Source organism: Marmota flaviventris, chromosome 12, assembly GCF_047511675.1.
Source record: "Marmota flaviventris isolate mMarFla1 chromosome 12, mMarFla1.hap1, whole genome shotgun sequence".
Taxonomy (NCBI): domain Eukaryota; kingdom Metazoa; phylum Chordata; class Mammalia; order Rodentia; family Sciuridae; genus Marmota; species Marmota flaviventris.
Window position 1 is genome coordinate 50,206,804 of NC_092509.1, and position 13,028 is coordinate 50,219,831.

Below are 13,028 nucleotides of genomic sequence, written 5' to 3' on the forward strand. Positions count from 1 at the left end.
TATGTAATAAACTCCATTCATTCATTATTCTATTAGATCTTTATTAAATGGGTGCTTTATTTCAGGCATATGCTCTATGCTGTGTGTACAATTATGAACAAAAATAGACATCATCCTTGTGTTGAGGGAGCTTTCCTTTCAATGTGAGTATCAGGCCTTAAATATTTATTTATAGTTGGGATATGTACTATGAAGGAAAAATACATTTCTACAATTAGAATATGTTAGGAGGATTCAGCTTGGTGGGTTAAGGCAGGGAAGGACTCTCCAAAGTAGTAAGATTAAAGCTGAAATAAGGAAGTGATAGATATGGAAGATGAGTGGTATAGGGGATATTTTAGGCTTAAGGAGCAGCATTTATTTGAGAAACAGTGGGAAATCATTGAGGATGAAATATACTCAGCAAGTGGGAACATGGCATGAGAAGCAATGCAGAAAATAAAGGGAGTGTTTGTAGTCTATGAAGTGTTATGTTAAAGTCTGTGGTGTTATTCTAGAACAATGACTAACCATTAAGGAATTTTATGTGTGTGTGTACATGTTCTGATTTGGATCTTCTTTTAAAAAATCACATTGGTGCTATGAGAGATAGCCAGCAAAATTATAGGAAGAACACACATGATACTGAAGTAGCTAAATAGAGATACAGTAGTATTTGGGGCAAGGATGATGACAGTAGACATGATCTGAAACTCAACTCATTGGATGTGGAAGTGAAATACAGAACTATCTAGATGACCCCCCCATGTCTCTGGCTAGGTTTTCCAGTTTATTAGAATGAGGATCATCAAAGGTTTGGGGAGAAGGAAACATGAGTTTGTTTTTAGATTTATTTTATCCCCAGATGCTTCTGAGATATCCAGGGGAAAATATTGAGAAAGTATTGCTTGTCTGGAAATGGAAGGGAAACAGGGGATTGGGAAGGAAACACAAGCTAAAGATATAAGCTATATAATATAGGGGTCAGGAACAGGGAATGAAGACCTGGCACTAGAGACTCAGAGTGGTCAGCAAAAGAGTGAGAGGAAATCTATAAGAAGTGGATGTGACGTAATTAAAAGGAATAAGACTATGTAGCAAGATCTCTTAATAAATAGAAAAGAGACAGAGGTGATGATATTTGAGGAAAGAGGCGAAAATTTAGCATGACTACCTTGTGAAATTGTAAAGAAACTGAATAAAGAAACTGTTAAAAATTTGGCCTGGCTCAGTATTTCCACTTTGTGTCCCTTAGAACACTGATTTCTTGGAGGTATTACTATTGTGTATTCTCTCTCTCCTTCCCTCCCTGACCTCTTGTCTTTCACATACATACATTTTGTGATTGATTAAATTTGAGGAAAAATTCGATAGTCTTTTCAACAACACAACTTCTAAGAATATTTGGCATCATGAGTTTACAAAATTGATATAAAGCAATTCCTAATGAATATCAGCAATCATAAGTTGTTCTATTGAACATCATTTGAGAAAAATTTGCTTAGCATAATTGATAGACTCAGGTAGCAAAATTGGATATGAGTCAATGTCAATATAACCCATCTAAATATCTTCCTCTCTTTAAGAAGTAGTAATTTTTTTTCCTAGGAGATAAGTTAGTTGAATTCAGATGCAGGGTTTCTCTGGGTCTAGAGTGGTGGAGGTCAGAATATTTGGTGGAATTAGTAATGACAGAAGGGAATCTGGGTCTGTACTGGTCAGTGATTAGGTGAAGGGGGTACATGGTTTTAGTATGATGACTCTGGTAGCTGGTGAAAGCATCCAGGTTAGAAGCAATTGGGGTCTGTTTCATTTATTTGTAGGCAGTAAATCTTAAAGTGGATACTCTGGCACAGTTCTGCAGATGTTCTGGATGAAAATGGGAAAGGGAGGGGGGTGTTCAGTTAAAGACATGAAATAGCTAAAGATAATAGTTGTAGTAATAGAGACTGAACTGATGTCATCTTGGAAGGAAACTCCCTGAATGGAAGTGAACAAGACTTGGACAGGGAAGGTTGGTCAGTTGAACATTTGGAACCTGGAAATTCTTTTTTGTTATTAATTGATATGTAAATCAGAAGAATGAATGAACTTCGATAAATGACTCCCATCATCATTAATAAAACTCCAGATAGATCACTAGCATCCCTTCATATAGAGAGAATTGTTGAATGAATGTATAGATGAGTGGGTTCATATGGACCCTGGCTGGGCTTAGTTTTCTTATTTATTACTTATTTGTGTATAAAAATATGAAAAATAACTTGTAGGTCTTAGTCTATGATAAATTGAAGGAAATGGAGTCCCTTTTAAGAATGTAGTTGAACAGTCTTTCTGAAACAGTGGTTGAGAAACTCCACCATGAGAGGCTTGGCTCACACTTGGGTAAAGGGCACAGTTCTTATGTGTGCCTCCCTAATGAATAATCAGAAACATAGTGAGTAACCATGACTATGATGAGACTCACATTCGTGCCATATAAACTCTAAGGAAAATGGGTACTTGTCACAGAAGACAAAGGAGGAAAATTTTGTTTTCTTATATTTGAAAGAGATTTGGAACTCAGAACTCAGATTTACGTAGGTCCAATGTCTGCAAATAGAGGGAATATTTTTGTGTAATTTTTTGGGGGGTGTCAGGTATCAGGGTTTGAACCCAGGGATGCTTAGCCACTGAGTCACATTCACAGACACCAACCCCCCCTATTTTTAATGCATGTATTAATTTTTTAAAAATTAGGTTCAAATTTATTTCTTTTTAATTCATATATATATATATATATATATATATATATATATATATATTAAAAATATATTTTAAAAAATTTGTTCTTTTTAGTTATACATAGCAGTAGAATATATTTTGACATATTGTATATACTTGGAGTACAACTTCCCATTCTTCTGGTTGTACATGATGTGGAATACATTGGTAGTGTATTCATATATAAACATAGGAAAGTTGTGTCCAACTTCATTCTACTCTGTTTCCTATTTCCATTCCCCTTGCCTTCCCTTCATTCCCCTTTGTCTAATCCAAAGTACTTCTATTCTTCCTCACCCCCTCCCCTTATTGTAAATTAGCATCCACATATCAGAGAAAACATTTGGCCTTTGGTTCTTTGGGACTGGCTTATTTCACTAGCATGAACAGTGTCCATTTCCCGCCATTTACTCACAATTTTTTCTTTATGGCTGAGTAATATTCCATTGTGTATATATAGCACATTTTCTTTATTCATTAATCTGAATAAGGGCACCTGGTTCCATAGTTTAGCTATTGTGAATTGAGTTGCTATAAACATTGATATGGCTGCATTACTGTAGTATGCTGATTTTAAATCCTTTGGATAAATACTGAATGGTGGGATAACTGCATCAAATGATGGTTCCATTCCAAATTTTTTGAGGAATCTCCATACTGCTTTCTATGGTGGTTGCACCATTTTGCAGTCCTAACAACATTGTATGAGTGTACTTACCCCACCCCACATACACACACATCCTCACCAACATTTATTGTTGCTTGTATTCTTGATAATTCCTAGCTATTTATTATATTTTACTTAGAGACAGGGATTACTGTGTGGCTTTAAAGCCTTCCTAAATTGCTGAATATGACTTTGAACTCACAATCCACCTGCCTCAGCCTCCTGAGTGCTGGGATTACTAGTGTGTGCCACTATGCTTGGCTTTTTGTTTAATATGTTTTTCAAAATTATTTTTGATTTTGCTTTTGTATAGTGTTTTTTAAAGATGTAGTGAACAGTTTGAAACCTGTCACCCAAAGCACGTAAGTGTGGGGGTGGTGGAAGATAATTTAATTGTAAGTTAGATAGGAAAATTATACCGAATACTACTTCTCAAAGTCTGCTCCATGGATACCCAGGGATTGCTACAGTCCTTTCTAGAAGGGCTTCAAGGTCAAATCCATTCTCATAACAACATTGAGATCTTGTTTGACTCTTAGGCAGTGTAATTGTTTGCACTGATTGTACAAAAATAGTGGGTCTTGACTGTCTCTCCAAGGCTTATGAGTTAATAATTTGTTTCCCAAGGTAGTACTTTTGGAAAGTGGCGCAGCCTTGAAAAGTGGGGCCTATTGGAAGGTCCAAGGTCATTGGGGGCATGACCTTGAGGCGGATTGTCAGACTGGCTCCCTCCTTGCTCTGTTTTGCTTCCTGTCCACGAAGTGAGTGGTTTTGTTCCATTATGTACTCTACCATCATGTGCCACCACAGGCCCTGAATAGTGGAGCCAATCAATCATGGATCACCTCTAAAACAGTGGTCCAAAATAAACCTTTTCTCTTTGTAATTATCTCAGGTATTGATGACAGTAATGGAAACCTGACTAGCATGGCAATTATTGGTTAAACTCCTGGCACCTCAGCATAAATCAAAGTAATAACTACAAATCAAGTTGTCATTGTAATTCTTCACTGCTGTTCACTAACAGAGAAAAGGCTAGTTTCTGTGAAAATACAGTCAAAATCATTAATTTTCTTATAACTCAGCTCTTGAGTGCATATTTCTAATGTTCCTTGTAGTAACACACAAAGTACACACAAAACATTTTTTTCAAATAGCAAAGTACAATAGCTGTTTTTATTAAAAAGCACTTGTTTATTTAAGTTGTTAATTGAACTTTTTTTTTTTTAATAAATACTATTTCTGTTTGCAAACATGGTTATAAAACTGTGGCTATGCATACATTGGTATTTGTTAAGACATTTACTTGAACAAAGTAATTCTGTCACTTGAAAAAAAAAAAACAAATTAAAACAGTATTTATTGCCAATGATAAAATTCAAGTTCTAAAGCAATTAGATGTTTGGAAATTTTATGTCTGCCACCATGAGATTGACAGTTTCTTTATTATATAAGACTTATTTTGATGATATTGGAGTTAATATTTTAAAATATCTGATTTTGTTTTTTTATATCTTAAAAATTTGGAGTCTCTGTGTCTCTCAGTCATCATTTTGTAAATGATCATTCCAACTGTAGGAGAGAATAAGTTTCTATGTAAAATGTTAATTGATAACAGTTTTATATTCTATATTGCAAGGAATTAGTGTAGCATCAAAAAATATCCACATCTACCCCAAAACAAAACTTTTAAAGTACCATTCACTTTTTTACTTACCTGACGAGTAAATCTGGATTTTCTTCCTAAGCTTCTTTCAAATGACATGTCACAAGAAATGGAATGCAAAACCAGATACAAGTCCCAGCTATTAGGCCAGATACTAAACAATTGTAAAACATTGCTACTCTCTTAATGAAGATTTTTAAAAATTAAGTATGTTATACATGTAATACATTTTTATTATTATTTGAATGAATTAGATATTTTATACTTTTCTCAGTCTTAATATCTAATATGGTAAATATTAATAGATATGATCTATAAGCTCCCAAATTTCCTTGAATTCATATATAATTTTTAGAAGTGAAAAGCATCCCAAGTTTAAAAACTTGAGAACTGCTAAAGTAAACGGTCTTGTGTTTCTTTTCAACTCTGTTATTATTATTTATCTAGTGCTTGCTTAAAGAATCCAGGCAGAGAAATTTCTTGATCCCCTCCCCCATCTTTCACCACTGCAGGACCCCTCCCCTCTTTATTTTCTTTGCCTGGCTTGTTCCTGTTTAATTATAGTCCCTTTTCTTCTCTCCCATGTTTGCAGTCCACACATATGGTTCTTTCAAAAGCTTTTCCACTCTTCTTTTTTCATCATCTGCTCTAAACCTTGATCTCATCTCCAAATTCATTCACAAAGTCAAGCTCATAAACAGAACAGCATTGTTTTCAATATTTGTAATGCATTCCGCCGTCGTATATAAGTTTAAAAAAAAATCCTCTTAGTTCTTCCCTTTTACCCTCGCTCCCATCCCTGAGAATTAAAGTGTCCCTTTTCTCAAAATACTTGAGACTGGGTGATTTAAAAAGGAATTTTCTTCTCACAGTTCTGGAGGCTGGGAAGTCCAGATGCACTGGCATCTGGGGAGGGCCTTCCTGGTCCACCAACCCATCATCTATCTCGGACCTCTTCTGTCACGTGGCCTCTCCTCTGGCTTTTCCCTCCTTCTCTTTGACTTGTGAGTCCTCTGCAGGGTCTGTCCTTGGCTAACTTTCATCTTTGATCTCCAGGGATCTCTTCTTCTGTGACTCAAGGGTAGCTGATTTTGGATGGTTTATCTTTTGCCTTAGCAGTTCTCCAGAACTGTGTGCAGATTCTAAATGTTCCATGTTCTCTAAATTATCACTACCGTGCAGGCATTGCTTAGAACCACTACAGGAACACCCATCACACTATTTTTCAAATTTATTTATTTATCCCAATTTGTTATACATGACAGCAGAATGCATTACAATTCATATTCCATCTATAGAGCACAATGTTTCATGTCTCTGGTTGTACACAAAGTAGAGTCACCATTCATGTCTTCATACATGTACTTAGGGTAATGATGTCCACCTCATTCCACCATCTTTTTTACCCCATGCTCCCTCCCTTTTCCTCCTTCCCCTTTGCCCTATCTAAAGTTCCTCCGTTCTTCCCTTCTCCCCATCCCCCCACCATCCCAATTGTGGATCAACATCCACATATCAGAGAAAACATTTGGTATTTGCTTTTTTGGGAATTGGCTTACTTCGCTGAGCATAACATTCTCCATCTCCATCCATTTACCTGCAAATGCCGTGATTTGATTCTCTTTTAACGCTGAGTAATATTCCATTGTGTATATATGCCATAGTTTCTTTATCCATTCATCTAAAGGGCATCTAGGTTGGTTCCACAATTTAGTTCTTGTCCATCACACTATTTTATGACATGTATTCATTTGTCTGTCTCCTGTATGAACTTCGTGAATGCAGGAGCTGGAATTTTCTAGCTTTTGTTTTCTTCCACACCATAATAGTAGGATATTATAGCAGGAGAGCAATAGTAATTTGTTGAAGGTCCAAACTTGAAGCCTCATGTTCCTACTACCTGATATATATCCCCACCATGACATATCAGCTGGATCATTTTTCTGATATTGACTCCTATGATATTTTGTGGTGACATTCCTTTCTAAAACATTTTCTGAAAAATAAAAGAGGGAGTCGTTTTGAATAAGGCACTTGACAATTATGATTCTTAAAAAAAAAATACAACCATACTGTACTGTAAGTAGTAGTTTGGTTTTTCACAAATAGCTATTTTAAACCTTGCATCAAAAATATAGTCAACAAAATTACAGACATACCTTTCTTCCACTATATACCAGTCTTCATTTAAAAAATGAATATTCATTGTACGTCTGAACTTCGTTTGAATGTTCCTTAGTCCATTTTCAATTGCTATAACAAAACATCTGAGAACTAGGCAATTTATAAAGACAAAAAAATTATTTCTCATAGTTCTAGAAGCTGAGAAGTCTAAGAGCATGGCACCAGCATCATGCCACATCACAACATAGCAGAGGTCAACAACACATGGTGAGACAGCAAGCAAGCTAATTTAGGCCTTTTTCTTCTTATAAAGCCTCTAATCCATGTAATCCCACTGGCTTCAGCGGCTGAGCCAGGAGAATTGCTAATTCAAGGCCAGGCTGAGCAACTTAATGAAGCACTAAATGACTTAGCCAGACCCTGGCTCAAAATAAAAAATAAAAATGGCTGGGGGTATAGCTCAGTGGTAAAGTGCACTTGGGTTCAGTTCCCAATACGTACATACATAAAGCAAACAAGCCACTAAAATCATTATTGGAGTCCCACCCTATGACCTAATCTAATCCTAATTACCTCCCAATGGTTCTGCCTCCAAATTCCATAAACAAGAATTTGAGGATAAATTTTCCAACACATAAACTGTTCTAGGAATACATTCAAGCCATAGTAGGGGTATACAGGCTACAAGGGGACTTCTGAGATATGCCAAGGTCACTTCTGAGATATACCAAGCTTTAATCATCTTTAAGATGATTAATATTTCCAAATGTGTGTATTCAGGTGTGCTACCACCATCTTTCTGCATATCAATCATTTCCATGGTTTTAGTATGAAGAGAAATACATTTTCCTTTTTTTTAAAGAGAGAGAGAGAGAGAGAATTTTTTAAATATTTATTTTTTAGTTTTCGGCGGACACAACATCTTTGTTTGTATGTGGTGCTGAGGATCGAACCCGGGCCACACGCATGCTAGGCGAGCGCACTACCGCTTGAGCCACATCCCCAGCCCCAAATACATTTTCCTTAAGTAGTTTGTTGAAGAAAGTCCAGGGTATGTACATATAATGATGCAATGGTGCTCACTCTCTTCTCTTGGGTGTGTGTTTGTGAAGTAATGATTCATACAGACTTGATCTTCATTATTTGTGGATTTCATATTGATAAATTTGTCTACTCACTAAAAAATGTTTGTAAGCCAGGTACATTGGTGCACGCTTATAATTCCGGCAACTCAGGAGGCTCAGGCAGGAGGGTCACAAGTTTGAGGCCAGCCTCAGCAACGTCGTGAAGTCCGAGGCAACCTATCAAGAACTTGTCGAAAAATAAAAGATAAAAATGGGCTAGAGATTATAGCTCGATGGATAAACTGCCCCTGGGTTCAATTCCAGTACCAAATAGAAAATATATTTGTAACCTCAAAATCAATATCCCCGGAGGTTTTATGGTTATTTGAGGACATGCCCTGAAGCATTTGAGTCTCCTAAAGTGCATGTTCCCAGCTGAGGTTGAACAAGGCAACATTCTGCCTTCTTGTTTCAGCTCTCACAGAGTAAACAAGTGTTCTTTCTGCAGTCTATTTAGTGCCACGTTTTTTGCATTTTTGTGCTTTTGGTTAGTGATTTTGCTGGCTAAAATGGCTCCTAAAAATAGTGTTGAAGAGAGGTCTAGTGCTCTTAAGATAAGAATGCTGTGATGTGCCTTAGGGGAAAATTCTGTAAGTTAAACAAATTTGTTCAGGCATGAATTATGGTGCTGTTGGCTGTTACGTTCAGCGTTAATGAATCAAAATTATATATTTCAAAAAGCTTCTTTGAACCTACAAAAGGTTACATTCATTCGATCAGTTGATGAAAATGAGGCTCACCGGAACCCTGGGTTTCCCCCAGGAGTCCTGGTTCAGTGTTTGCTCATTCATCATTGTGATAGCTTGGACATGGTTGGAGTGTGTTTCCCAGAGCTTCATGTATTGGAAGCTTGTGGTGGTGTGGGAGGTGATAGAAGTTTTAAGAGGTGGAGCCTGGTGAGAGGGCCTTAGATCCTTGAAGGCACTGTCCTCAGAAGGAATTGGGATAGCTCTCCTAGAAATCCTTTACTCTCATGGGAACCTTGAGCTCTCTTAAGGGGGACAATTTATAAGAATGAGGCGGATTCCCAAACCACCTTTTTCCTTTTATTTAGAGATGTGATCTCTCACTCTCACATATGCATCCCCGATTTACTGTGGGGCCCACTTCAAAGCCTGTGCCATGCTGTTTGGACTTTCAAATTTTAAAACTGTAATCTAAATAAACCTCTTTTCTTTATAAAGTTAACCTTCTTTAGGTATTTCATTATAGCAGTGAAAATGGACTAATATAAGTGTTAGTACCATGAAAAAGAATTTACTCTGTGTGAATGTGTGTATGTATGTGTGTGTGTGGGGGGGGGGGGGTTGATTGATTGGTTGGTGGGTTGATTACCTTATCTAAGCTCCAGAAAGGAAAGCAAATAGAATAGAAGGTACTGCATCATGTTTATACAATTGTTGAGAAGAAAAAAGGTTATGGGACATGGATAAATGACAGTTCCCTCTACTAGCCATACAAAATACTGACAGTCCAGAGCAGCTTTGCTTCTTTCTGAAGTGAGCAAAAATGGTCTGTTTTGTTATAGTTTGGAAAAGGTCTATTTCTTTCTAAAGTACAAGGTATAAATGGCTGTGCAACTAGTAATTCATAGGTGCTCAATAGTTTGGGATGTGAATATAATACTAACAGAAAGTCACTTTGCTGGGAAGACATTGAGGAATTTTATTTTTTCTTTTATAACTTCAATTATTCTGATTTACCTTGGCCATCTTTTCTCTCTGGTAGCTGCCTTTGAGGTTTTTATTGGTTGGATACAGGGAAAGTTGCTAGACTTGTGGAGTGGATTTCTAGTCATTCAGCTCCATGTACCAGCACATAGCTAGGTTAGGTCCGTGTCAATTTCAAGAAATAAAATCAAATAAAAAAAAAATAAGTATTTCACCAGATTGTATCAGATTGATACAATCAATGAGATTGTATGAGATGAGAATGAGAATGAGCTGGATGAGATTTTAGGTATAGAATGAGGTTGGGCTTGGAAAAAGCAGGGGAACAACTGCTTTGATTAAAAACTCCCATTTCTTTTAAAGGAAACATTTAAATTGTAAATCTTTCTGCACCCTATTCAGGTGTGGACTTGTGTACCCTGCAGTAACTCTTGCCTTGTCAGTATTCTTAGCTTTAATATTCTTTTGTAATTTTACCCTGTTCTTTAGTTTGCCAGTAAGATGGATATTGTCATTTTCAAAAGGTCATTTTGTAATGTGGCTTTAAGTGACATCCTCATGGTGTCTGTGAGACTGACTCCAGGTAACCAAGAAGTAAATCAGGCAATATTACTCCCAGTAAATGGGGGCAAAGTAACATTACATTACTTTGCAACTGAAATTCTGAAAAAAAAAAAAAAAAGATTCTTAGGTTTTGGAGTAGTCTGGGACATTTACAGAACAATTCACCTTCATCTTTGTATCCTTTTGCTGTATCACATTCCAAAGCAAAATGTATCACATTGTCAGAAAACCAACTTTTCTCTTTGGCCTATATGTCCTCAGTTATAAGAAACTTCTTTTGAGTTAACAAGTCTTCATTAATCCTACCAACTGCAAACCTGCATTTCAATATGATTAATAAATGCAGAGCAGAATGCAGCTTTGTTTTGATGATGCCTACCTATTCCCTATAAATCTATTAAGACTTCATCTTCGAAAGCAGTTCTTGTCTGAGTTGCTCTTCTGTTTAAAAAATAATAATAATATTATGTTCTGAGAACTGGATTAAGACTCAGAATGTGGTAATATGCGATTACTCCTTAATGCATTTAGAAAATGTATTATTTAAACTCTTGAAACATCTTTGTGAGTTGTACAATAAAGACAAGAATACAAATAAAAATAATTCAAATGCTCTGTAAAAGAAAATAGATTTTGCTTCTTAATATACTATAAAGTCTTCTATCTTACAATTAAAATGCAGATGATCCTCTTATTAAAAGAACAAATTTTTAGTTTGCCATTATAGAAGGTGAAAGAAGACACTTAGGAAGAAAATTAGCCGGGAGCTATTTTTTGTTTCAGAAAGCAAGTTCAGCAAAGGGATCAAAACCATTTATTTTTGTTCCATGTCTTAATAATTTAATTGTACTTTTCTTTCCCCAAAATACAAAAGGAGTACACAATGGTTGCAATAGGAAAAATAAGTTATAAAAACTTAAGGATCAAATTGCTTCCAAACTTAATTTGATTGATTTCTGAATAAGAAATATGATTTTTAAAATGACATTCTTGTGCTTTCTAGAGAGCATTATAAACAGCCACAATAACAAGAAAAGAAAACTATTGTTTTAAAGTATGCTTGAATGAATAAATGTTTTGCAGATCACTAATAGTCAATAACATTATTTGGGAGTTTGGGGGATGATCTGGTTTGTATTAAACATATTTACACTTTAAAATGCCTTGTGAATTAAGTCAAGTTTTACTACAAACATATGCTAAGAAATATGAAAATATGGAGCATTTTGCTTTATTAAGATCATCATTACCTAAGGGATACAATTGACCAGATTTTAAGAAACTGCTGGGGTTTTGTTTTTCCAGAGAGCTCAGTCCGATGAACTGGAAAAAATTGAGAAGCACGGCCGATCCTCCAAAGACAAGGAAAATGCCAAGTCTCTGGACAAACCTGAACAGTAAGCATGCCTTTGGGCCCTACAGAGGGCATCAAGGCCACAGTGGGTTCTTGCCATTTGGAAAAACAACGTCTGGAGTATGTAATTGGATGAGATGAGGATAAACATCTGTTTATATGAATTATATTTTTCCTCTTAACTTGGCTTTATTTCCTTAGGTTCCTTTATGAACTGTCACTAATCCCCAACTTTTCAGAGCGAGTCTTTTGCATCCTGTTCCAGTCAACGTTTTCAGAAAGCATTTGCTCAATTCGTCGCAAACTGGAATTGCTACAGAAATTATGTGAGGTAGGTTCTGGTCCAAAGAGAACTAAGCTTGAGTCCTGATATTTAATTCTGTTCAGTCATGTTCATATTACAAAAAAAAATTTATTTACTCTAAGTCCTCATTAAATTGGAGGGATAGCAATCCCACAGACGGGAACATTTATGATTGAGCTTCAAGATCAAAGCACACGGTCAGATTGGCAAACAGGGGCTGCAGGACCACGTTGCGAGAGTGTGGCCAGTATGTGCTGGCCTCCGGAGAGCTTTCGTACATCTGCTTTTGCCAAAACTGAATTTTCACTTCTTATGGTCCCTCTAGATAGCAGACTTCCAAGTGACTGTGACTTAAAGGCATATTTACTTCCCTTCATTGTTTTTTGAATGGCCCCTCAACAAATTATTCATAAATATTCTAACCAAAAGTTTTAGAGCAGCCATTTGATTCAACAGAAGATCAAAATTTCTTTGAAAATTAAGAATAAATATTTGGCAGAAATAACCAATATTAACATTGTTTTTTTGATTTTCAAAAATCAATAGTACTATTTTGTTCTAGTTGTGGTAAATGCTTTTGAAAAGTGAAGAGACGTTATTAAAGACATTTTCAAAGGAAATGACATGAAAAATTAAAGTATGTTCCGAAAGAAGTGAGTGTATACTCATTTGGAAATGAACCTTTATAATTTTCCTTTTTGGTTTTCCACAATTTATGCCAAAAAATATGATATCGTTTTAGACATAGACACGATTAGGGTGATGATGATGATATTTTGTAGTAGTTCACGTTATAGCCATATATGTTTTCTT

General features: G+C 35.9%; 1 protein-coding gene across 1 annotated transcript in view; it reads left to right on the forward strand.

The window, feature by feature from the left end:
* Positions 1 to 13,028, forward strand: part of Fmn2 (formin 2) — a 371,367-nt gene that overhangs the window by 214,506 nt on the left and 143,833 nt on the right. Inside the window, exons 7-8 of the mRNA XM_071619722.1 lie at positions 11,863 to 11,954; positions 12,113 to 12,242. Of these exons, the coding sequence (XP_071475823.1) occupies positions 11,863 to 11,954; positions 12,113 to 12,242 (222 nt within the window). The remainder of the gene's footprint in view (positions 1 to 11,862; positions 11,955 to 12,112; positions 12,243 to 13,028) is intronic.